This window comes from Artibeus jamaicensis, unplaced genomic scaffold (assembly GCF_021234435.1).
Source record: "Artibeus jamaicensis isolate MK-2021 breed Jamaican fruit bat unplaced genomic scaffold, CSHL_Jam_final contig_1998, whole genome shotgun sequence".
Lineage (NCBI taxonomy): Eukaryota > Metazoa > Chordata > Mammalia > Chiroptera > Phyllostomidae > Artibeus > Artibeus jamaicensis.
The window spans coordinates 23,633,865-23,660,519 of NW_026521407.1; the positions used below are offsets into that span (position 1 = coordinate 23,633,865).

The window sequence follows — 26,655 nt, forward strand, 5'->3', positions numbered from 1 at the left end:
CATAAAAATTTTGTTCATCTTTGTAAATAACAGGAACTCAAATGGTCTTAATGGCCACATATAATCTTGGAACAAAGAGACTTGCATTTCATAATGCAGAAGCAAAAATCCTTCTACTTTTAAACAAGAACACAAACTTAAAATTGTTATGGCCTTGGAAATAATAAACTATTTTTCAAATGGTAGTTCTGGTTTCCTCAAAGCCCAGCAACTACCACTGAACCACCTCAAAGGAGAAACAGAAAACTTCAGCGCCTCTTGTGAATTCTAATTATTACATGCTAAGGAACATCTATTTCACCCAAACCCCACCAGTGAACTAAAATTCAACACGAGTAAACACTATGTGATCATTCTTTTTTTTTTTTTTTGCACTAGCTTCCAGGTGATACACCAGAATGTCAAAATGCACTAAATATTACTTATGGAAAAAATTTACACCCCCACAAAAGGCAATGATTAAATTACCAGAGTTTTAATGTTAATTAAAACATTTTTATTCATTGATTTTAGAGAAAGGGGGAGGCAGGGAAAGAGTAACAGATTTGTTGTTCCACTTACACCATTTATTTATAGGTTAATTCTTGTATGTGCCCCGACGGGGGATAGAACCCACAAAAAACTCGGTGTATCAGGATGCCGCTCCAACAAACTGAGCTATCTGGCCAGGGCTAATGTTAAATTTTAGGCTAATTAATTACCACCTTAATTATTGAGTTCATTTACTTACATTAAAAATTACATCCCTATTCACTTTGTTTTGTTAGACTACTTAATCATATACACATGGTCTACCCTCTCTCTGTTTTTTCTCTTCAGTCCTTACCATCACATCCCATGTATGCTTTGTTCTTCTTTCCTTCCTTGCCAGTACAATGCTGGAGCAAAGCCTGAGGATTAAACTGAGGTAAGGGCCTCCTCTTTCCTTTGTGATCACAAAACCCTTTGGGATCTTGTACCACTTCACAAAATAATGCCATATGCTATTTTGGAAAGAAATGGACATACTAAGAAATGTCTCTTTCCCCGGTAGAGTGATGAAATATTTTCACTTTAACTTCCATATATTATCCTCTTACTAATCACAATGTACCAAGGAGAAGGAAAATTCCAAATCTGACCAGCTTTCCCCCTCTTAAAAAGCTGTTTCCATGAAAATCAAGAAATGGATTAACATTTTACTGTAATACAATGATCCCTATAAACATGCCAAAAAGGGCACAAAGATTCGCCCTCTGCACCATTTCTGTGATCAGCTGCCTACTGTCACTTTTAACTAGAGCTGGAAAATAGAAGGTTTAAGTAAATGAAAAGTCATCATTGGGTTTTTACATAGGGATATGTAAATAATTCTTCTGGGAGATGTTTTCTTTACCAGTCACTTATTTTTACTCTGAAAAAAGCTTGAAATATAAAATTAGTATTTAAAGTACTACACAAATGAAAAAGAAAACAAGCCAGACAAAGGAGTAAGGTACATTTCAATTTAATCATTGTGCACACAAGTTTATAAAACTGCTAGCTAGACACACAGACATTAGGTCATAAAGGAGATTCAAGAATTCTTGTTCATGCCTACATATTATCTTAAATTATGAAAATTTGGCTATTTACTCTCATCACTACCACATGCATTTAAAATATACTTACCAAATTTTCAATGTCTGTTTATTCTTGCTAGAAAAGGACAGAGTTCCTTAGACATTTACTCCACTTTTAATCTTAAAGATATAAATTAAGTGTCCATACGCAGTTCAGTACTTCCATCACCACACAGATATCAATTTTCAGATTGTAGAAACTATCATCGTTCATACTAAAAAGCACTGGAGTTGACTGTTCATTGTTGGCTTACAAAGATCAGCAGGAGATACAATGTGAAAACATCCTTAGTGTATACTGACATTAGTTAGGTAGGATGTGGCTAAAGACTAAAGGGGAAGATAAATTAAAAATATACACAGAGGCCAATTTTCACTGGTTGTATACACAGTCCCAGAAACCAGCATTTCTAAATCAAGTTTCTCATGCAAGGTTATTTAAGAATGCAGTGGATATTTTCAAGCCTGATCAAAAATAATCAATTAGCTTACATTACCATATTTTAGGCCAGCCCTCCTCCAACCTTACCCACAGCTTAACTGCTCACAAATCATTGCAACAACAGCTTCAGCAAGGACAGAAATTCTGGTATTTGAATTTTATACCTATGCAATGTGGGAGCCAAAAGTATAGAGAAAAATATTTTGGATGTCAACTAAAAAGAAAATCTTGGGCTTAAAATGATAAATGCTAGATAGTTTTGATTAAACCCCTCCCCCCTATTTCACTATTTATACTTATAGTCTGTTACATGAAGGTCAGAAAAAAGTGAACACAGATTACTAGGGAAATGTCAGGAGGTAAAACAATCACCTTATTCTTAGTGTTCCCAATTCAGGTAATATCTAAAGAGTGTAGAAATTCAAATTGCTCACTCTTTGATGCAAGTGCCCCCTTTCAGGTAAATTTAAAAGAAAACTGACATACAAAAGTATAAAATAGTACTCACCAGAAAGGCAGCTTTAAAGAGATGGTTTTAAGGAAAATCATTCCCACTGTATTTACACCATTTCTTATACAGATTAAACTGTGAAAGGCAATGAAACTTAAGCCCTTAGGCAATTTTTTTATTAAAAACCAAGTGGATATCCTATAAAATATATTTTTTCATCAGTTGACGTTTTTTAAAAATGTAACTCAACGCATGACTTCTGTATAAAACAACATTAAGATAATGTGTTTTTAGTGCCTAATCACCATCCCAGTTTAACAAGAGCACTTTCATGGGCAGAGTCTCTCACTCAAATTAGACATCATTACACTTGGGTGGTAAAGGAGGAAGCCATGCATCCTAGTCAATAATACAGACTGAAAGGATGATTCAGGCCTCTATAAGTTATGCTTTATTCTTCTCCTCAGTATTTTAAATTTTTATAAATATAAGAGTACAATATTTAAAGGTTAAAGGAAATCTCTCATGGATGGGTTAAGACACTTAACAAACTCTGGTAGAACCAATGAAAATAATAATAAATAATTAATTAACATCTTTTACAATCTATCACATCCCCACTGCCCCTCAAAAGAAATAAATGAAGAATCTGTCTAGATTTCTGGATGGGTCGTCAGCTTTCATTTGAATATTAAAAAGTAAGGTTTGTTATTCTTGGCTCAAAGTAAAATGAACCCAACAGAATAGGTTATAGTTTATCAAAGGTGAACTAAATTAGTACTTACAACAAATTACTAAGAACACAAACAACAAAATACCACTTATCATTGCTAAAGATGAGAAAACTTAACTTTTTTTAGGCTGATTCATACCGTAAAAAATCCAAAGATAAATAAATACCACTGAAGTAGCAGCTTAAATAAAGACTCTGGACCCAAAGCCCTGCACTGCTTTAGGACATACCAAACTGAACACAGAGCCAACAGAAACTTTCACTGTCTTGTTCTTTTATGTACAATAGATCTATTTAAGGTCAACCACAACCAAGTAATAAAGGAGGCTAACAAACCTAGAACTAATTGGCCCAAGTACTGAGTGTCTGAAAGTGTCTAATGGGACTGCTGTTATACTCACATTTAAGCAACTGCCCTTCCTTCCTTGTGTGGGTTATATGGATATGTTTGAAAAAAATAGGAACATCAGGTACTTACAGATTAAACTAACCTGTACTGGCAGGGCTGTGGGATTTTTCTTCTCTACCAGTAAGTAGCATATGCTGAAATTCTGCTGCTAGTTAACAAAAACACAAATTGTATTAAACTGAGGAGTTCAACCCATACTTTAAAAAAAGTCAATGTGCATTAAATTTCCTCAGAGTCTGACATTAATACATTTTTAAAAATTTCCCTACGTCTTACAAAAATTACCTTATATTGGCTATTAAATTTAGAATAACCTTAAGAGAATGAGTTAGTAACACTGTATATCTCTAGGACACAGCTCCATTTTAATAAAACTATGTACTCCAATGTGTATTATGTGAAAAGCTTTCTTACTCTAAAAACAGGGGGGACATATACATAGAAAAAAATAATCTCTTCAAATGTGATTAATTTCTAAATTTAAGTATTATGTAGACACACCCCACAGAGGCAAACAATTTTCAATAGTTTTAAATTCAACTTTCATTTCACTTTCTTATTAAGATTGTAAATTACAAAAACATATGCTGAAAAGGAAATTCTATTGCTTCTCCTGAAAGTACACAGAAATAAACTAAGAGATAAAAAGGAGCCTCTGCTCAATAACTATAGACCCCATATTTTTCTAACTCAAACTTACAGAACTTTATTAGCTCTTCTGTTGGATCACTTGGATAGCTGTCTTGTTTTATTATCAGCAAAAATTGGGAAATGATGCTGCAAATTTTATTTTCATTCTCACTAAACTATTTGTAAATACTGAGAATAAGCTACATTATAACTAATTTGGTGAAAAGTTAGTAACAAATGCAAACCAAGCACAAGAATGCTGTTACCTTTCTTTACCTTTTAAGTTCTTAAGTCCAGCAAAACTAAACAATAGCCTCTCCCCCAAATAACCACTACTGGTATGTGTGTAGTGCACTGAGGACATTATTCTTCATCTTTATCAAAGATGGGCATCAATGAATTTCATTGCCAGTTCATCAAAATTAACCAAGGGTGAAGGAATATAGATCGCTAAAAAACCCGACACGTAAGAATGCTAAAAGGGCTTGGAGAATTCCAATAAAGGACTTCCCTTTTTACAAACACAGCATTACAAGCCCCTGACCAAATACATAGCACATTATTGAAGCTGCACCATATCACCACTTTACCCATCAGTAGAGCACTTAGAATTAATGGGTAGGGTCCAAAGAGTCAATCATTGATTGTTTACTCACATGTATCTTCTCTGCAGTTAATTTCATCAAAATAAAACATATACACAAACATATTCTCACAATATAGCTGGTGATTACATGCCTCCTGAAGAACCTAACATTAAACCAGTCTTGATTTATAATATCTAAGTTGCTTCAAATAGAAATAGTTCAAATTAGTTTCAGTGAAGATATCCTGTGGGTCTCCAATCTCTGCCTTAATATGACTTCTACACCTTGCTTAGCAAAATAAAGGTATCTCCACCTGAGGATACATGGCAGATTTAAAGAGCGATGATTCAAAAAAGTGAAAATGACAGTTTCAAAACCCCCCCCTTGGGAAAATGGAAAGCTCTTCCTGTTGTGGCTAAATTATGCAAGAATGTATAGAGCCCAGCAAAGAAAAACAACGTTAATAAAAAGCAATTATTTCTCACCTGAACCTTACTAAGGAAACCTAGTTTAAAAAAAAAATAAAGCTACATTCAGCCTTGGCTGGAGTGAAATGAATGCTGGCCCATGAACCAAAGGGTCACCAACTTTGATTCCCAGTCAGGGCCAACGCCTGGGTTGGGGGCCAGGTCCCCAGTAGGGGATGTGGGATAGGCAACCACACAGTGATGTCTCTCCCTGTCTTTCTCCCTCCTCCCCCCTCTCAAAATAAAAATAAAAAACAAAAAAGCGCTACATTCAAACCTAGTATTTCCCCACAAAAATGCCAAGAACATGAAAATAATTCTTGGAAAAGTTGAAGATATTTACAATATTTGGGAACTCCAAGTCCTGCTTTCCCTGTATCCTATGCATTACTTTGAATTAGGTTCATAATAGAGGATACCTAAGAGCCAAGATATTAAAAGTATACTTCTGAAAATTCAACATTACAAAATTGTGCATATCACCATGTTCATGACAACATATACATTATTAAAGTAACTGCTTATTTGCCAAGAAATGCCACACAGAAAATTAGATGGTTCTATGCTAGAAAAACAAAGGGTTATTTATTAAAATGATTTAGATGACAAAACACTAAGGGGAGGAGCAGTAACCTTCACTAATATTCAAGTCATGAGAAAGCAAGCAGAAATTAGGGGAATGTTTACTTACAAAAATCTGCTTTATAGTCATTAGTCTTAGAACTGAACCCTTCCTTCCCTTGTTTTACAAGACTTTTCTATAAGTCACAGTAAGAGAAAATCGGTTTCATTTTGGAAAAACATACAAAGGTTATTTAATACTAGGTAGGGAAATACCATCTTTTGAAAAAGGCATACCTTGATTTACAGAAACTTTTAGAGTACATGTTTTTCTTAATCTCCTAACCAAGTGTATATTTTATCTCCATAAAGAGGTGACTTCAACATTTCCTTTCGTTTACCAACATTTACCAGTGGATGTTGAGACACTTAAAAGTTACATATTTCTTAAAATCTTATTTGTCTGAGTCACAGAACTAGAGATAGCAAAGAAACTACATCTTAAGCATCATCTTTAGCAAATTATGCCACCCTCAGAAAATCCCTCTCACCCCTCGTACATACATACAACTATAATTATTTTATCTATCACTATTAGAATTAGAACAAGCAGCTTCACTCTTAAATATTGAGGGATGGTGCAGCAGAAAATAACTCCAAATAAGGAGACTAAAAAGGGATAATTACTAATGCTATAAAATATTCCAATGGAGTATTTTTCTAACGAAGTTTTTTTGAAACATTAAAATCTTTTTTTCCCATGACTTGGTTACATAGAAAACCATGTGAAAGTTAAATAGGTGAAAATTTAGAATTCATTTAATGTGTATTTTTTCTTTATGCTTCCAAAAATTAAAATGACATATAAACACAATCCCAGATTTGCCAAACATTGTTCTCTATGTTAATTGTTACTGCTCAGAGGAAAAGGCTATCTAGATAAATGGTGGCTCAAACACAGGAAGGAACAAAACCCAAGTTTATGTTTTGGCCTCTCTTCTAATTCCCTCTTCACCACCTAACAACATGCAAACATAAACACACCTTTTCTCACTATATAAAAGCAAACTTTAGTTGAAAACAAATACCGATACTTCTCATGTATGGAGATTGTATAAAACATTGTCACTAAAATGAACCTCAAAATAATCGTTTCAAAACCACAGTTCAATATACAAACTTTAGCACTTAATACAATTTTCGTTTGGCTACCTGAGTATCAGTAACCTATCCATACTGACAGGTCTGTAATACCCAAACTCTTTCATTATCTCCAATGTGTAGTGTATATGCATACATACCACACACAGGGCTCTACATTAACATTTGCTCTAATGTGGTGAGGTTTGAAAAATATTAAGTCAGCAGCATAACCAGGTAACCTTTCAACCTGCTATTACGTTCAATGTATAACTTTGGAATTAAGTATGCATATTTCAGTGTCTAGGAGCATTTCCAATAATTAAACTTATACTTGAGGTTAAATTTAATACTTTGAAGAGCAGATAACCAGTAAGACTTTCCTAAAAGTAAAAAGTGGCAAATTTAACTGAAACATTTCATGCCTCCAAATCAAAAACGCCAAATTTTGTCAATATACTAAAACTACAATATAGCAATACCAGCTTTACCAAGGCTGTTAAATATTAATACGACACAAAGTTACATATTAAATACTTCTTGTTTAGTAACACCACAGTCAAACATGAATATTAATATAGAGCCTTCTCTGCCAAAAGAGTATAAAAATCCTACGTTTAATTAAATGTAGGGGCCTTCACCAAACTTGCTGCAAGTTTGGGGACATAAATATCCAACAGCCATCAAGCTGTGAAAGCCCCTATAAGGAATAAAATAAATCCCACTTGCCTCAGACTGAACAGGGCAACACTGAGACTCAGCCTCAGCCTGTCCTATGGCAGGGCTATAGGAAGAAGAAAATTTTAATTTTAGAAAAACATTACCCAATTAATTTAAAAGACATGCATTAAAAAAATCCCAATGATCAAGCAAGCAAAGGAAAAAATAGCTCTTAAAAAACCAAAAAACTACTGTCCACTGTAATTCTACTGAGACCATAATTATTTTTGTTGGGATCTCCCCCCAAACACCCTGTTCTCACTATAATTAAGCTGAGTTTAAGTTCAATATGTAACTTGATCAGTAGAAAAAAAGCACACTAACAGTATCTTCCCCATTCCTAACAGTAAATGTGTGATATATTACTTACTAAAACATTAAGTATTCAAATCAAATGATAATTCCAGTAGCCACTCAAAAGTTGTCCTGCTGGTCTTGTTACTGTCATACAGTAGTAAAATCTATACAATAGAAACTAGTGCCAGACAAATGTTTAAGTTGTTTTTTTAAATTAAAAAGGTGATTTTAAGAGTAGATATAAGGCAGAGACAAAGCTAGCAGGCCCATTAATCTTGCAACTTCCTAAATTATGGCAATCACAATGCCTGCCTGAAAATATTTAATCTCCAAAGTCTTCTATAAGGGCAGATGAAGTTTACTTTGGTCAACTCTATTACTTAAAGGAAGCATGTGTCAAAGTAAGAGTTAATTATTTCAACATAATTTGTTCCACTCCTGATTGATTTAACCATACTATGGACCCCAGAAGCCATTAGGTAAAAGGTATTTTCTAGAAGCTTAATTATGCTCTGATGCATGCCCACATTATACCTTGAATACATCAAATGAGCGCCACTCATATGCCTGTAGAACACAAGAGTTGGTGTACTTGTTTTTAAAGTGCCATACATAACAATTTGAATTGACTTTTAGTGAGAACTCTACCACTTACTTAAAAGTGGTAATATTTTCTCCCATCAGACTTCAAAAAGCATGAAATGTGGACCTAAAATATCAGCCCTCTTTGCATTAAATGCAAATAAAGCTTTACATAATTTTTGAAACACCATGCCACATTTACCTCGAAGATTTTCAACATGTTTTTCTTTGGCAGTGTAAATATCCTGCCAAATTTCAGTAGGCAGACAAACTTTGGCGGCGGTGGTGGTGGTGGTGGGTGAAGAGGTGAGGCTAAGAGGCTTGGGCTGCCAGAAAAAGGATGAAATTCATTGTTGCTGATACCTGGATGTTGCCCTTTCTAACTACAGAATTTTCTGAACCTCAATGGTGTCACAGCACAGGAACTATAAAACCACTGGAGCAAAATATCAGACTTAAAATAGCACCCAACTCTGTAATGGGTCTGTAATATACTTGCAATGTTTAGTTTATATAAATGATTTTACTTGTCACTTAACATATACAGACCCATTTATGATGACTAAAACGGTTTCCTACAAGGCTTTTTTAAAAAGAAAACTTCAATGGGCCTGCAAACCCAAAGATCGCAGTTCGATTCCCCGTCAGGGCACATGCCTGGATTGCAGGCCAGTTCCCAGCAGGGGATGCACCAGAAGCAACCATACATTGATACTGCTCTCCTTCCCTTCCCTTCTAAAGATAAATAAATTTAAAAAAAAAAAAAAGCCAAACTTCAGATTTCATGTCTTGTATCTAACACCTTGGTATAATGGTTAAAAAGAAATGTTACCATTTTCTTAGAAGTCATAACTTTATATTAAAGAAAAACTAAATATAAAGGTCCTTAAATTAATAATTATACTTTGTAGGTTATTTGATATTTAAATAAGAATTTATTCTGCACAAGATTAAAAAATGAATGTCAAAAAGGTTCAACAGGAGCTCTTATAATGGACTCACAACACAAAATACTAAATAACAGCAGTCACCTCTACAGAAAGGCTTTCCATCAGAAAACAGTAACATTCAAATTTCCAAGGATGAAAAAGTTAGTAAAGCCATTTAGTCCTAGTAACAAAAGGCAGCCAACTAATCAAAGATATAATCTTCTAAGAGTGTAATGAAATAAAAATGTTCAAATCTCCACCTGTTAACCACCCGAACAAAGACACATTTAGATTCTTGACATTATACTCAGAACTTATACCAATCCATTAACAGCATAAGAAGCTATTACTGCTTGCACCTAAGCTTCTAGAAGCTTGCACCTGAAAAGCTTCTGAGGTCCACACAGTACTGCATACCAAAAACAATCAGAAGGAAATGAATGGTCTGGCACTAGGCTCTAAATGTCATTAGCAGGAAAGCGGAAACACTAAGGATCACAATTTAAGTATCTATGACATCTAACAAGTATTGACACCAAGGGGATAAAAAGATGATACAATATAGATTTCATATCTGTCATGTAATGATTCATCCGTATCTAAATTTTTCTGTTAACAAAAGGACTAATGTACAATTCTATATATTCTGACCAATTTAAAACATGCAGCTAAGGAACAACCTATAGTTCAAAGACAGAATCCAATGATTCAACACTGCATTGGAGACTATGAGTTTTATTATGTGGACACCTAATGTAGCATGCATCTGTACAAACCTTTCAGGCAGTGGTCCACAGCTGGGTTATGAATAAAAAGGCATAAATTTTTCTCTCATTTTATTACAATGAAGTTTAACAGTACAGAAAAGTCACATGACCTTGATGGGTCCGATTTCATAAACCCTGCAACATGAGGAACTCTAAATACATTAAATATTGTTACACATTCAGACTTCCAATGTACAGGTACTTGGAAACAGTTACGGCCCTCACCAAGCTAGGTTGGGGACATGAAGTCCAACAGCATCTGAAATGCTGTGAAGGCATAACTTTACAATAGCAATGTAAGCTTACAGAACTTGCCTTTATTAAGGTGGTATGTTCATGTAATTCCAGCGCCTTCACAATATAACGAACCAAATTTACTATACTTCACTTCTAAAAACCTAGATGAAACATGAAAAAGAAGCCATACAGTATAAATTGCAACTTCAGGAAAAGTTCCTGTTTTATTATTCCAAATAATTTTTCCCATGTAAAATAAATGTCCAATAGTTCCTGGTATATGGGAAGATAATGTTTGTTAAAGTCACAATGAAGCCTTATTGACGGAAGCTTGGCTATATATACAGCACAAGTTGAGAAAAGGTTTAATCTCCAAACCTATTAGACTGGATGAAGTGAGATCAGTAACGGCCGCCTTGCGACATTACAGGAGGTCTCATTCCCATTGGAGGTCGAGGAGGCCCACCTTGGTAAGGGGGCACCATTGGCGGTCCCTGCCCATATGGAGGCATAGCGCCAGGAAGGTAACCTGGCATGCCTTGATGATGACCACCATACTGACCTAAAAAACACATTTAAAACACAAAAAATAGATTGAGTTGGCCCGTGCATTGTACTTTTAAGTGCAATATATTATGCAGATAAATCTAATTTATGTGTATACCCAAAAAATCCACTAGAAATAATAAGTGCAAAAAGAGGAATACCATGAGGCGGCATTGGGGGTCTCATTCCTTGTTGCTGTGGGATGCCTGGCTGTGGTGGCATCATACCCCCAATTGGTCCAACTGGTGGATTACCAATGGGAGCCTGTCCTGGACGAGGAAGGTTACGTTGATATTTAGGTAACTGTGCCCTTCTCTCTTCCTAGGAATAAAAATAAGCAGGATGTTAAACACCTAAATGCGGAGACTTATTAAGCATAAAGGCAAGCATCTAAAATGTTACAGAATATTTTTTAAGAAGTGTATCTTTACTTCCCAACCATTACTTTTGTCCCACAAACCAGTTCAACTACTTAAAATCTCAACATCTTGTCCTAACTAGTGTGGCTTAGCAGGTTAAGCTTTGTCCCACAAACCAAAAGGTAGTCTGTTCAATTCCCTGTCAGGGCACATGCCTGGGGTGCAGGCCAGGTGTCCAGTTAGGGACATGTGAGAGGCAACCAACTGATGTTTCTCTTTCTCCCTCCCTACTCCAAAAATAAATACATAAAATCTCTAAAAACATGTAATACCTTAAGAAAACCTCATTTATTTTTATAGTTAAGACACAGATAACAACTTTAGAATTTATAAATTGTTTCAGCGAGGCATCTAGTTTACATGGCTTAAAGAAATATGCAGTTTCTACCGCTCACTTCACTGGTTCTTCAATTTATTTATAAATCTACATTTAACTAAAATGATTTTTAAAAGCAAGAAGTCAACTGTCTTTTTAGAAATAGTCTGGTGGGAGTGAATGCATCTCAGATCAAAACATGCACTATTCACTTTATTTTGCCTACTATTTTGTGGTTCTTAAAACTCAAGATGGTAAAAAACACTTAATTATTAAAGCAGACCAGTAAAACCATCATTGTACAAATTAACACTTGTCAAATGGGCAAGTTGGTACAATTATATTTAACCAAACTGAGAGTAAAAAACTGAGAACTTACCAGCGATATATCCTCATCGGGATGGATCAACTTACTGGTTGCACTGGTTGTTGTAAGAGTAGCAGGCTTACTTGTTATTGAAGCTGCTGGTTTAGCTGCAGTGCTATTTGTTGTACTAGTGGTTGAAGCTGTAGACTGTGTATAAGCAGGAAATGTAGGCTTCGGGGGTTCTGTAGTCGTTGCAGGAGTACTATTTAAGGGCTTGAAATCTGTACCAACAGGTCCTTGGACAGCTGCCTGAGCCTGTAAAACACAATCTTTCATCAACAAAACCCCACACTGAGTATATCAACTACCAATTTAAAAATAAGACATGAACATTCAATAAAGGACTAACCCTAAATGAAATTAAAACAAAGCTAACATGATAAACACTCCACAAAACAAGACAACATGTAAGAGTATCAAAAGGTGCTGGGCTGCAGTCACCCAGAACACAGCAATGGAACAACAAAAAAGACTGCATATTTAACTTCTCATGTCATCTACCTCCTCACCAAGTTCTTTAATTTACAAAGCTTTGTATTTATTCCAAACTGTTGAATATAATTATATAATGAAATAGCAAATTTTCTATTTTCACTATTCTAAATTAGTTGTTTAATTAATCTACCAAGCAGCTCAAAAAAAAAAAAAAAGGTTAGAAATTATAGAATACAGATGTTTGAATAAATTTGTTACTAGGCATAGCATAATTAATATTAATGGTGACACATTAAAATGTCTTCCAGAGATGTTATTTACATAAGTAATACAATACCCTCCCAATTAACACTGGCTGGTGTTTAGAAGGATCTTTCAAGTATAAAATTACCAGTAATTAATGGTTTACACTTTGTGTAATGCCCAACATCTGAAACATGTAAACTAGGACAACTTTAGAACCAAATGCAAAGTACTAAATTTCCTTATATTATCTGTGATGCATTAGATTAAACAGCTTGAATCAAAATAGCTTAATCATGCATCAGGCTAATCATTGGCTACTATAAGGCATTTACTGCTCACATGCTTTTAACCCTTTAGAACCATGTAAGTTTAGGGTACTTTTTTTTCTCAGTTCAATTTTCAAATACCACTGATTTATATATCATTAATCTTAACTTAAAAAAATTTAAATAGTGTATTTTTTGGGAAAAATTTTAGTTTTAAAGTAGGGTCCAAAGGGTTAAGTTATAAAGCCATTTTAACAACTTTAAACTGCAACTTCCTGCGTACTTGTGCTGTGCTAGGAAACAGAGCTTTAGAAGATGCAGACAGACTTTCTGAATTGGATGAAGCTGTACTTGAGCTTGTTACAGGTGTCCCCATCTGTAGCATAAAAGAAAGGAAACAATGAAAAGTCTCCAAACAAATGGGTGAAAACCAAGCCATGTGGTAGACTTTTTTTGGTATAGATTGCATACTTGTAAATGCAAAGTATAATGCAATCAAATCTGATTTATTTAATGAGACAGGCAGTTAATGCATTTACAATAAACAAAGAGACAATATGAGCCTCAAAAAAATTAATTCTACACCAATAAACCTAGCTAACCAGTTTCTTTCTAAAACTAATGTTTGCAAATGTGTTATTTCAAAAACGATACCTTCAACTGAGGATAAAGATTAAACTACATTTTAATCCAATTCTCTATCAATGACACTACACCAGATTTTTACTAAAAGTTTAACATTTCGCAACAAAATCCCCACCCACCTGAAAAGCATAAGTTAATGTGCTTAAAGGACACTTAAAATGTAATGCTCTTAATTTAGCAACTACAAACAGAAAAATTAAGAAGAAACATCTAAGGGACAATTTTAAAGAGGAAAATAAAGAAGATACATCCTGATCTTCTAAATTCTGAATGAAACTGGGGGGGAAAAAAAGTAACCACCACTATACTATGTATAACAGAACCAATCCCCTTTCACTTCTGAATTCTGCAGACAAAAGCAGGAAGAAATTAAGTGTGACTGGGTCAACAGCAATTAAATGACATTCTTCCAGCAAGTGTGCAGTACTGTAGACTGTCCCTGTTCTAGACTAGAAAAGCTGAACAAATGATCTGTTCAAGTCTTAGGATTTTCATCTTTGGCTTTAATTCCACTCATAGTTCAACAGTTAAAGGAGGACCACTAAACATAACAATGTGAGTCCCCAAAAATAAAACTTTCATTTTTAACGAAAGCTAGAACAACCAGAGTTCAAAGCAATGAAAAAAATAACACTATCTTTGGCTCCATTCAATCTTTTGTAAGTCAAGAAAAACCAATGTATGCACAGAGAAAAAAATAGGCCACTTCTTACTATGCTTAATAAATTATACTAAAATTATAAAGAATAAATTGACCTGTGAAAAATTTCAAGGATTTTTGTAAAACAACTGCATTTTACCTTTAAATATAAGTGCACTCCTTCCCAGGAATTTCAACTTACCTGCCCCGCACTGGGGAAAAGAGGCTTAGTAACTGGAGGCTGTGGAGCAGGAACTGTTGCCGTTGGCGCAGGTGGTCTATTCAGAATACCTGGTGCTGAAACAGCCTGTGCTTGAGTCATTGGAGGAATTCCAGGACGTGGAACAGGAGGGGGCATACCTATAAAAGAAATGTTGGGAAGGGGACCCAGTTGTTGAAGCATTTAGTTCAGAAAACAGTTATTTCCCCAAAACTTTGCTGTTGCTATATGCCACATTAAAAATGCTTCCTTACTATAAAGTCACTAACAACAGACTTCCGAACTCAATGAAATCCATAGAACTTGGGCATTTGCCCCTTGGAACAATCATGCCTCAAACTTTCTATTCCTTTGTACTGTTCAGAATTTTGGGAAGTGAAAGGTATCACTAGCGATCCTGTTTGTAGGCAAAGCAGCAATTAAGCTTAACTGGTAATGATTCAGCAAACCTTTTGAAACATATAAAGAGAATTATATCAATTATCTAACACACAGATTTTCCCTGAACTCTAATACAAATTACAGTAAAAACCTGCTATGTCAAATAACAGTGAACTTTCCAGAAAACCAAGTTATCCATTTAAACATTTTAAATAAATTTTCCTAAAATGTATTGCTCATGTATTCTTTAAACTTCCTCAAGGGAGGTGGGGAGCACGGGGAGGGGGGGCTGGGATGGGAGAAAGACAAAAAACTGTACTTGAAAACAAAAAATAAAAAAATTAACTTCCTCAATATAACTGAAAACTTTTACTGTACATTATCAAATGAACATTGGTTATTATTCCATATTGCTTTAAATGCCCCAAATGATCTTAGAGCATTCTGTCTGTGCAGCTGTTGACTGAAATTAATGGCTTCACTGACAATGATCACAATTTTGCTGCAGCTTTATTCTTCTGGTTCCTTTTACATCAACTATCACTTGGGTACTTCTAAACCTATTGATTACAACCCAAACTTGCCAAGATTAAGTATAAAAAAAGCAGGGTAACCAAATGAGAGATCTTAAAGGGCTCCATGGCACACTTACTTGGCTAACAAAATTCCTTTCCCCACATTATAGTCTAAAAAGTCAACATACTTCATTTCCAACACTGCCTTGCAGCTAGAAGATCAATTACAGCTATTTCTGGCCAGTGATATCTAAAGGGATAAAGAGCCTTTGGGAAAGTTACTTTGCTCTCTAAAAGAAAAAAAAGAGCACATTGATGCCAACACCATTTCTTGCCTGAGTGATCTTTGTTGCCACTGAGTGACAAGCTTAAAGGAAAAGAACTAAGGTTAACGAAGTAGAAAATATTCAAAATGTTGAGTTCTTGATGATCACCAAGCCGCTGAATTTACCACTTTTCTTTCTGTTAACTGAGATATCCTCTTAATACATCTGTTCTTAATAATAAATGTCGAAATTGTCCTATACAGTTTGTTTGAATTCTCTCTCACTTGCTAAGAGTCTCCTATTACTCATTTCAAATATTCCTAATGAAAATGACCACTCTTAAGTAAATAAGCTTCAGGGCACAGGTTCTGTGACTCATTTTGGCTGCTTTGAAACCAATTTTCACTACATTAAAACTAAAAAAAAAAACCCCGACAACAAAAAACACCCTAGTATTTCATACCTGGTGGCATTCCAGGCATCAGAGGTGGTATTCCTGGTCCAGGTGGCATCATTCCACCCATTGGCATCATTCTGTTAGAAAGCAAATTTCAAGAAACAAATAAAGTTAATTAACAGTATAAACCACAGAAAATATTTTGGCTAAATCCCAAAATAGTAAGATAAGACTCGAATTTGGCCCTGATATTGAAATCAAGCTGTAAGAACACAACACACAATAATCCTATCAAAATATATCCCTAAAAACCAGCAAACTCTTGAGTTTACAAGAAAGATGGGGGGGGGCAGGGGGACTATTCAATCTTTGTTGACATAACGTTTTAATACATTTAAAGGCATTAGAAATTTTATACACTAATATTTTATTCTCAATATATACAAGTGGCCTCATCTAAAATATGTGCAATTGAAAAGTAGTACCAACTTTTGTCTCACTTGGAAAATATCCACACAGAATATGACTAAAAGAGAAGAAATCACTATTTTAAGGTAGATTTTTCAAAAGGAAAATACCGAATGTACATTGTGAAATTTTTTGGAGCACAGAGAAACTACCACAAATATTATAGATAATCAAAAGCAAACTCAGGTTGCTTAATTTTTACTTAAGATTAGTTACCTAACACTAAACCATAACTAAAAAAAAACAAACCCCATATTTATTTTTCTTCACTTGAAAAGAGCTAATTTTCAAATACCAATATCCAATGCACTTAAATCACAAGTTTGTGAATTCTTGATTTAGACTTTGTCAGAAGATTAACTTCTATATATTGATTTAATTAGAAAACTTCAATTATCTTCTATAATAAAGCATGTAATTTGGCAAAAGATTATATATTTTCTTAAATACCAACACTTTTTACTAGGTCCTATTTTTTAGCAGTTAGGAAAAAATAGCTACAAATTTTAAAAATGCTTTATTTATATATAGATTTATTACTATTTCCTTAAAAGATGGATTATTTCTATTTCCCTCTTTCAGAGACCCGTGTCAACCAGCTTGCAAGTTGTAGAAGTTTTAGTGAGGAAAGTTTCTGAAGAAAATTTCTGAAGTCAACTGAATAGATATCATTAAACACACAAGAAAATGACATTATGATTATACCTCCTGAATTACATCATGAATGAGATGCTTACATGTTTTCACCGCAAAATGACTGGGTGTATTTTCTCTGATGATGCAATCTGTGAAAATGTATGACAAAATCAAAATCTAACTGTGATTTTCAAAATACAGCGGGAAAGTGTACTGTTTACCTGTCACATCCAATAACATTTAAGTAAAGTGATGGGCACAAGCACCTCATATTTTTTTTTTTAGCTCTTGATGATTTCATAAATAATAAATTATTTACAGAATTTGCTTCTTGTCACAACTCCAAAGTGTCATGGACAGTTCTGAATCTCAGAAACTCAAATCTACAACCAACTACTTTAACTTTATCAGATGCAATTGAAGCACATGGCTGCCTACATACATCCTAAAACCCAAAATCTATTCTCTTAAAGACAAATGTAGATTCCTTACATTTATTGGTGGACCCCTTTATTAACACAATTTTAATATCTGAAGAACCCATACCTTTTAGAAGCAAAAAATGCAAAAGTTACATTTAATTCATATAATACCCAAGCTGAAAGATCATTACTAGGCACAAGCCCACAAGGCATTTTAAAAGTTTTCTTACCCAGGTGGCATGCCTGGCATAACTGGTGGCATCCCTGGCATCAGAGGAGGAACACCTGGCATTAATGGAGGTATGCCTACAAACAATTTCAACAACAAATCACATATTAATACTAAAGAGTTGAAAGAAAGAATTTAATACTTCTACACTGTATCAGTAAAACCCTAAGAATGTTAAATTGCAAGAAGCCCTATGATATGCTACCTGGAGGCATTCCTGGTGCTCCCGGAACTGGCGGTAGTCCTGGCTGTGCCATTGGGGGGATATAACCTTGTTGGGGTTGTACAGGCTGTGGTTGAAATGAAGTTGAAGCTGCAGAGTCATCATCATCATATTCGTCAGAATCATCTTGTTGCTTCTTTTTTTGACTTTCTGTTAAAAAGTTTTAATTAATTTTCCCATTAGGAGAGAAGCCCTAAGCAAATTTAAAACATTCAACATTAAAAAAAATTATGTCAGTGCAGCCCTGGCTGGTGTAGCTCAGTGGAGTGTGGGCCTGCGAACCAAAAGATTGAGGTTTGGTTCCCAATCAGGGCACGTGCCTGGGTTGCAGGCCAGTTCCCAGCAAGGGATACACAAAAGGCAACCATACATTGATACTTCTCTCCCTCTCTCCTTCCCTTCCCCTCTAAAGATAAATATAATTAAATTAAAAAAATAATAATAACTAAATAAATAAATGCCAGTGCAATTAGCTCACGAGATTTTTTCCTTCCAAAAGTACTTTAGTTAATACTGTTCTTTACTTTTCAAATGTGTTTTCAAACCTATATTAAGCAATTACCTATTCTATAAAAAGTAAAAATAATTCTAAATCAGTTTTATTTTTAAAAAATTTAAACTATGACAAAGAGGTCTGACCTCTCTGTAATAAATACTTTGCAAAACAAATTCCTCTTTAATGCCTTGACAGGTATAGGTGTTGGTTAGGTGTTATCCCAACAAAGCGAAAAGCTCACTGGTGTAGCTCAGGGGACCAAAGGGTCACCAGTTCAATTCCCAGTCAGGACACATGCTAGGGTTGCATGCCAGTTTACAGTAGGGGGGGTAACCACACATTAATGTTTCTCTCCCTTTTTCCCTCCCCCCTCTAAAAATAAATAAAATCGTAAAGGAAAAAAAAGCATACATCTTAATATTTACCCTGTGTTTTCTGTTCAAGAAGTCGTCTTCTTTCATCCATGTCTTTCTCTGGAATACCTTCCATACCATATATTTCCAACTCTATATCTGTTCTCCCAGGTATTGCATTTGGTACAGCATCTATTGTCTCTTTATGCACCTAAGATTATTAAAAAAAGAAAGAAAACTTCTATCATGCAAAACTGCCTAGTTAAGTCTTTTTAGAGAATAATTTCAAAGTACTCAGGCAACACTTAGTATGATGATTAAGAGACTGGTTCTATAGTAATACTATTTAAATTCAATCCCCAGTTTTGCTGCTTACTATTTATGTGAGATTGGGCGAATCACTCAACCTCTCTAAACCTTAGTTTACTCCACCCACATAGTACCTAACTTCTATTGTCATTTTTAGGAATAAATATAGTGTATACAAAAAGTACTTGAAAGAATATCTAACACATAGTAAGGAATCAATAAATATTACTTCAAATTTACCATATAATCTTACTTGCTTGAGTTATCAGCAATTCAAGGTGATAATATACTCAGAGAAATTTCAAGTCTGAATTACATAAAGCTATGAAAGTCTTATTATATTGTGACTTAGAGTAAGCAAATTTCCCCAAGAACGGATCTCGAGACAAACCTATAGTTGTAAACTATGAAAGTGACATTCACAATTGGCATCACTGCCCTAAATACTGTAGGTTTAGTTGAAGCATAGTATCGTAAACTGAAAGGTTGCAGGTTTCATTCCTTGTGTGGGCAAACTTGGTTAGGGAGCATATGAGAGACAATCGGATCAGTGTTTCTCTCTCACATTGATGTTTCTCTCATTTCCCTCCCTTCCCCTCTCTTACACTTACACACACACACTGGCATTACCAATAACTTATGAATAACTATCTGATTTTATTTGGCAGGTCACAAAGAAAGTTTTTATTGTAAAACAATGGGAACCTAGAACTTCTTTTCAATATATGGGTTTTTTTTTTAGATCAGAAGTTTCTAACCCTCACCCTGGCTGGGTAGCTCACTTGGTTAGAGCGCCGTCCCAATACACCGAAGTTTCAGGTTCGATCCCTGTTCAGAGTACATATAAGCAACCAATGAATGTATAAGTGGAACAACAAATCAATGTTTGTCTTTGTCTCCCTTTCTTTCTCTCTAGAATCAATAATTTTTTTAAAGGTTTTATTTATTTATTTTTAGACAGAGGGGAAGGGTGGGAGAAAGCGGAAGAAAAATATCAATGTGTGGTTGCCCTGCCCTGGCTGGTGTAGCTCAGTGGATTGAGCACGGGCCTGCAAACCACACGACTGAGGTTCGATTCCCAGTCAGGGCACATGCCTGGGTTGCAGGCCAGTTCCCTGCAGGCCAGTTCCCAGCAGGGGATGCATGAAAGGCAACCATACATTGATGTTTCTCTCCCCTCTCCTTTCCTTCCCCTCTAAAGATAAATAAATAAAATAATTTAAAAAAAAAAAAAGTGTGGTTGCCTCTTGCATGACCCCCAATGGGGCACCTGGTCTGCAAGCCAGGCATGTGCCCTGATTCGAAATTGAACCAGCAACCTTTTGGTTCACAGGCTGGTAGGTACTCCAGGGCCACACCAGCCAAGGCTAAAGTCAATAAATTCTTTTTAAAAGTTTCCAACCCTCAAACATGGAGAACTTTTGCCAGTAAGGTAAAATCCCTGTCTCTCCTGGTTTCTTCAGCAAAAGGCATTAACTTAGTGCTCCAAGGACACTAAAGCACAGTATTTTGCCTAGCCTATCAGCATCACCTGGAAGCTTTTTAGAAATGCAAATTTTCAGGCCCCAGCTGAGCCCAACTATATCACAAACTCTTAGGTGGTGCCTAGCAATCTGTGTTTTAATAAATGCTCCAAGTGATTCCAATGCATTAGCGCAAGCTAATGACTTGAGTGTATTTGTCCAAGTAACACAGTTTTTCTTTCCTCCTAAGATACTTTCATGTAAGAAAATGAAAGAAAGCTAAGCTTTTTCTTAGAGACGTAGCTGAAGGCTTCCAACAGTGGTATGCAAATCAAATTCAGAAATTACCTTTACTTCTGATCAATCCTGAACAAACATGAATAAAGCTATGTAACAAGGAACTTAATCATCATTGTTCAAGTTTTTGGAATATATTACTATTCTTGACAAATTGCAGGTGAAATAACTCATGTTCTTTAAAATTACATTCACACACACATTAACTAGTCTTCAGTACATTTCTAAGTGTTAAGGACAAGAGTATATACACTAGTAAAAAGGCGTTGTAATGAGAAAAAATAACATTTACTTAGAATCTTGCCTATTAGTATGGTCTCAGTCAAAGATAGGAGCAAGCATGGTATCAGCCATCTAAATCACTAAGGTCCTAGATCTATCATCTACGAAATTCGAGGATGTGTCTGATTTAACTGGCATGCCCATCTCCCAGAGTGCTAGGAATTACAACAAGACTGTATGTAAACAGAAGCACTTAGTCAATAAAAGGTGTTACTAGTAGTTTCTCAACTAATCTCCTTCCAAGTTTCACTCCATTTATCTGCTCTTCTCTACAGCATAACTCCTTGAAAGAATGCCTCTGTTATTTTCTCCCTCCTCCTCTTTTTTTAAACTAGGCAAAGATCCACTTGTGTATAAGCAAAAACTGGAAAGTGGTGCAGTATCCAAGAGACTTGGACTGAAAAATATTAGCAACCTAGATTTTACCAGAAACATTAACAGATTTTGAAAAAGCAGTCATAATATAAAACAGCTGCTCCCAGTAACTTCAAGTTTTATCTTCTTCAGAAGCTGACTCAACTTAGCTTCTTCCTCAGAAATCTAATAAAAATTCTCAAGACCTGAAACGTTGCCATCATCATACTCTGGTAGTAAGTGGTACTTTCCCACCCACACTGTTTGGGCAGAGCTTCAGCCAGTCTCTTTTAAACTAGTCACTGTCTGCACTACGCTGGTTTAAGACGTTGGGTAGCATTTGTCAGCTTTTTGTCTCAGCATGTCCTGTAATGCTCAAGTGTTCACTGTCAGATTCCTGAACTTCAAGGCTGTTAAAATGGATCACTCTTCCTTGATTTGTGAACACATTCACCTCTTTAATACCCGAAAAAGAACTGAAGTCTTTTTACCATCTGCTCTAACTGTTCTGTAAACCACCTTCTTTCTGCCAGCAGTTCCTTTTCCCAACTCTGCTCACTAGTGCCTGCAGTTTAGAGTTTCTTTCATCTTGCTGGAAAGGAAATGGGGCTGCTCAGGAGACTAGGGTTGGCACTGGGTTGGGGTGGGATCCTGGGCAGGCCAGGTGAGAATGAACTCTTACTTTCTCTTCAAAAGTACCCCAATAAAGCTTTCATCCTCATCATGCTACAAAATCACTTTCAGAAAGTGACCAATGAACCTCCTCTTTGATTAATCCAATCTTAGTCTGGTTCTTACTTGACCCACCAGCATTTGACTCCCTGAAATAACTCTGGGTACTACACTCTTGGTGATCCTACCCTTTCGATCTCCATGAATGTTTTCTTTTAAACTTCTGACCTCCAAAAGAAGGGTGTAGTCCAACATGGAGTCCTGGCGTACTTACAACTCTTTTCTATCTACATTCTACTCCCTAAGAAGAAAGACATGGCTTCAAACAGCCATCCTTATCCTTCCAAACTTCTATCTCCACCTCCAACCCTTCTGAACTAGACTTGTAGATCCAATTCTTATGTGACATATCCACCTGGATATTCAACAGATCCTTTCAACACCAACATACTCACACTCAAAATTAACATAGAAGCAATCTTGGTGTCTTCATCCCTAAGCCTATTCTTCCTGCAGCTTTCATATCTCAGTATGTTAAAAGCTTCATTTTTCACACTGCTCAGGTCAAAAAACCTTCAGATCATCCTTAACTCCTCCCTTTCTCACCCTCCACATCCAATCCACCAATAAATTCTGGCTGTCACCATCATCTTTTGCCTGGATTACTCCAATCTCCTGAGTGGTCTCACTGCAACCCTGCAGCTACAATGACCCTTTTAAAATGTGTACCAGAGCAAGTTACATTCAAATCTCATTTTATTAAGAATTAATGAAAATGGCCTACAAGAGCCTGCAAGCCCTCCAACACATAAAACAGCATAGTGTGGTCCTTTCCTTATCCTTCAATATTGGAGAATGCTCCTGATGTAAGGGCCTTTCATTCGAAGATTTCCCTCACTTCCTTTCAGATGGCTGCCCAGATGGCAGTTTCTTACTTAGGCCTAACCCTTGTGGCCCTCCTTATACTCTTTATCTAGTTTTAGTTTTCCATATCATTTATCACCATAAGACAAATGAAATCATTTACAGGTTACTGTCCTCTACAATATAAATCTAAATACCACAAAGGTGACTGTCCTATCCACTGCTGTATCCTCAGTGTTGCCTATGTTCTGTTTTTTGTACCATCCAACTGCCACTCACAGGTGGCTATGTGATTAAGGAATTTTTCCTTCTAAATAACCACATGTAATTTAGTGACTTCCTAAGCATGTTGTAGGCTCTCAAGAATTTTTTAATGGATCTTAAATTGTTGTAGTGACATAACTAGAGTGAAAAGAATCTATACAATTATTTTTAAACTTGGGAAAGCAGCATCTTATTTTAATTTACCTCCCTGCTTCCCACCAACAGTAGTTTCCAATAAATAGAGATCTGCTCATCTCACATCTCTCTAAGGTCCAATTAGGCAAAAATTCAGGAAGCTCTAAAACTGGCAAAAGTAGAAAAAATCATGTTGAATAAGTCGTAACAGTACTTAAGAGATCCTTAAAAATTACAAAGCTTTCTTAACCTAGTAGTAAAAGGACCCAAGAAATCAAGAAATTATTAAATGAAACGTTACCACTCTAAAAAAAGGTCCTGGAATAAAATGTTAAAATAAACCTGCCCCCAAGCAGCTAATTTATAACAAATCCTTCAATGGCAGTGAGTAATGGCACCTAATTATGTCCTCATTTTTATGGGATTACAACTGGTAAGATTGACCACAAACTTAAATCATTGATCATTACTCTGTAATTCAAATTTCAGAGTAAATTTGAGGAGATAAATCTGAGGAGATAAATCCTGTTGTCTCAACCTGTCACCAACCTAACATAGGATATAAAATTGTAATTTAAAGATAAATACAAATAAAAACTCTTTAACCATAAAAACTCAATTGTCTATCTTCTTGGGGGCTAAAGATTGTGTTTGTTTTTAAAGCTAACTGGCTGTCTTACCATCTTTTGCAATAAACAACAAAAACAAACAAGAAACCCCCTACAATTGTCAAGATTTATTTATGATCGTCCTCCCATATTTTTAAAATTTTCCCCCAAACTACAAGGGAGTAAAAATTAAATACAGGAGAAAAATCCTTACCTGCATGCAATGTATAGCCAAGCCAGGTCCTGTGTATAATTTCTTATGACATATGTGGCATTTAAAATGTTTTGCTTTTTGGTGCTGTATAAGGATCTTCTCATCATCAAAATCTCTATTACAATACCTGGTCAATATTGTTAAGATATAAAAAAAACACACAATGACACTGCCTATCAAAATGTCATATGATAAAAAAAAATGACATTAAAAAACATGGTAACAGCTAAAACCAAAAAGGCATTTTACATAAGTTTTGCTTTTGATATTTATTATATAATTAGGGATTAGCTTGCCATTCAATTTTAGCATATTTCCTAGAAGCCCACCTTTTCTTCACCACCCCTAAACACATTTCAATGTTGTTTTGTAAAATTTCTGTTTACCAGATTTATGCAAAATTAACCGCTGTTTTCTTCAGCATTTCGACATTTACAAACTCATATTCTGGACTGAAAAGGTTTAATGTAAAAAAAAATCCCCAACTCTATTAAAGTTGTTTGCAATTCTGAACAAATTTATGTTGCCAAGGAATACATTTAAGCTCAGAGATGAACTGCATTAATAAAATTGAGAATTACCTCGCTAGTAATAATTTCCTAAAACATTACAAAATTCATACCTGTGTAGCTACTATATAATAGGTGCAGTTCTGTAACAAATTGTTTTTTTAGATATAAGATGTTTTTCATTCCTACAAAGCTAGGTAATAGATATAAGAAAACCCACCCTGCAAGAGAACGCTTCTTGAAGACTAACGCGCCAGTTGGTGAGACGCGGAAGCTACTTATTTCCACCACCCGCGCAAAAAAAAAAAGGTTTGAAATCCCGGTTGACCACCCTAAGGCTTTAACAGCCCACCAATTCTACCCAAAAAAAACCCCACCCACCCTACGGAGAAAGTGGGTGACTGACTCCGGAGGCACTCCCTATTCCTCCGTAGCGTCAGAATATTGTAATACAAGTCCCTTTGCCGAAACGTCACCAAAACAACGGGGTATAACACAATGGTCCTTGGGGACACTGTCCTTGGTGGAGGGATCCAAGCCGCCTTTCAGTGGGTCCACACTCGCACCAAACTAAGCATCTCCTGAGTCACGGAATCCCACGACCCCTAACTGCCAGAGCCTCCCGCCCTTGAGACCTAGCTCCCGACCCGACTTCCCAAATCCGACTCCAGCCACCAAGCCACCCACCTGAGGCCTAGATCCCACTTTCCGCCATAGGCCATAGCCAGGCCTCCCAGTCCCAATCACCACTAACCGGCGCCCCAGCTCGGCCACGACTTAAAAACTGACAAAGGATACCAGCACCACGGCTTCAGCTGCTTCTTCTTCTTGCGACCCATAACTGCGCTCTATTGACAAAGTAAAAAGGGAGGAGAAAATAAACAGGAAAACGAGGCCAAAATCGCTCACTTTTCCGACCCAACCGCCACCACCGCGTCCCGCAGGAAACAGGCACAAAATGGCCGACGACCTCGTTCGCTGCTCTGCCTCCCGTCAGGCACTGCGGCCGGAGGCGGTGCCAAGCAGGGAAGGGTCACATGATACCGGCCTCCACCCTGACTGGGCGGGGACTCGCCGCGGCTGAGAAGCGGTCGCCATCTTTTCGGTTTAATGAGTCCTTGCTCGCCTCGTCACTTGCTTGTTGGTCCCTTCCGGTTTTCTTTGCAAAGGAGCTGGCAACCCAGACTTGCTGAGAAACTCTCGAATTGGAAGGGGAAAAAAATTTAAAACATTACCAGCGTAATTAAGGGCAGACTATAAAGATAATTGAGACAGCGCCCAATTTTCTATTTTGTATCATTTCCCGGATTAGTCCTATTTGTAGTTAAGTGTTGAACATGCTTACTTAAAATGGTAAGTCGAAGAAGTTGCAGTCACCGACTGGTGACTGATTAAGCAACGCAGTGTGGTCAGCGGGGTGTTGAGGAAAATACGAGGTTCTGCGGCACCGCAGGGGGCGGAAAAAAAAGACAAACCCTTAACGCTTGGTCGTCTTTGGGTGTCAAGAAAGGTTTCCTGTAGGGTCAGTGGGAAGACGCGATGTGGAGGACAGTTATCTCCCTAAGAGAAGCAAAAAAGTGCAACCCTTTGAGGCTAAGCACATGGAAAAACTAGTGGGCTTGGAGCTCAAAGTAAGGGGGCTGGT

At 36.1% G+C, this 26,655-nt stretch overlaps 1 protein-coding gene across 5 annotated transcripts; it reads right to left on the minus strand.

The window, feature by feature from the left end:
- Positions 1–353: 353 nt before the first annotated feature.
- On the minus strand, positions 354–25,992 carry ZNF207 (zinc finger protein 207). 5 transcript variants are annotated; one of them, XM_037143321.2, is made up of 13 exons: positions 25,809–25,992; positions 24,502–24,628; positions 19,112–19,250; positions 18,173–18,340; positions 17,969–18,044; positions 17,418–17,465; positions 16,279–16,349; positions 14,636–14,793; positions 13,432–13,524; positions 12,214–12,456; positions 11,261–11,420; positions 10,932–11,115; positions 354–7,805 (listed from the first exon to the last, which is right to left on the minus strand). In XM_037143321.2, exons 1-12 carry the CDS (start codon positions 25,847–25,849, stop codon positions 10,955–10,957), a joined length of 1,485 nt encoding a protein of 494 aa, XP_036999216.1. In that variant the 5' UTR covers positions 25,850–25,992; the 3' UTR covers positions 354–7,805; positions 10,932–10,954. The 5 variants fall into 5 exon arrangements, with proteins under 5 accessions (XP_036999216.1, XP_036999215.1, XP_036999214.1 ...); XM_037143320.2 differs by lacking the exon at positions 354–7,805 and adding an exon at positions 10,369–10,714; XM_037143319.2 differs by lacking the exon at positions 354–7,805 and having other exon boundaries at positions 10,369–11,115.
- Between the last annotated feature and the right edge of the window lie 663 nt (positions 25,993–26,655).

What these genes read in the sequence shown, in the direction of transcription:
- ZNF207 (XM_037143321.2), bottom strand. Translation starts at nt 25,849, where the DNA reads ATGGGTCGCAAGAAGAAGAAGCAGCTGAAGCCGTGGTGCTG. An exon ending in TCTTGAACAGAAAACACAGG is followed by an intron (nt 18,341 to 19,111) that starts GTAAATATTAAG and finishes ACTTTTTAACAG; the next exon opens with AAAGTCAAAAAAAGAAGCAA. An exon ending in CCGATGAGGATATATCGCTG is followed by an intron (nt 11,421 to 12,213) that starts GTAAGTTCTCAG and finishes TTTTATTCCTAG; the next exon opens with GAAGAGAGAAGGGCACAGTT.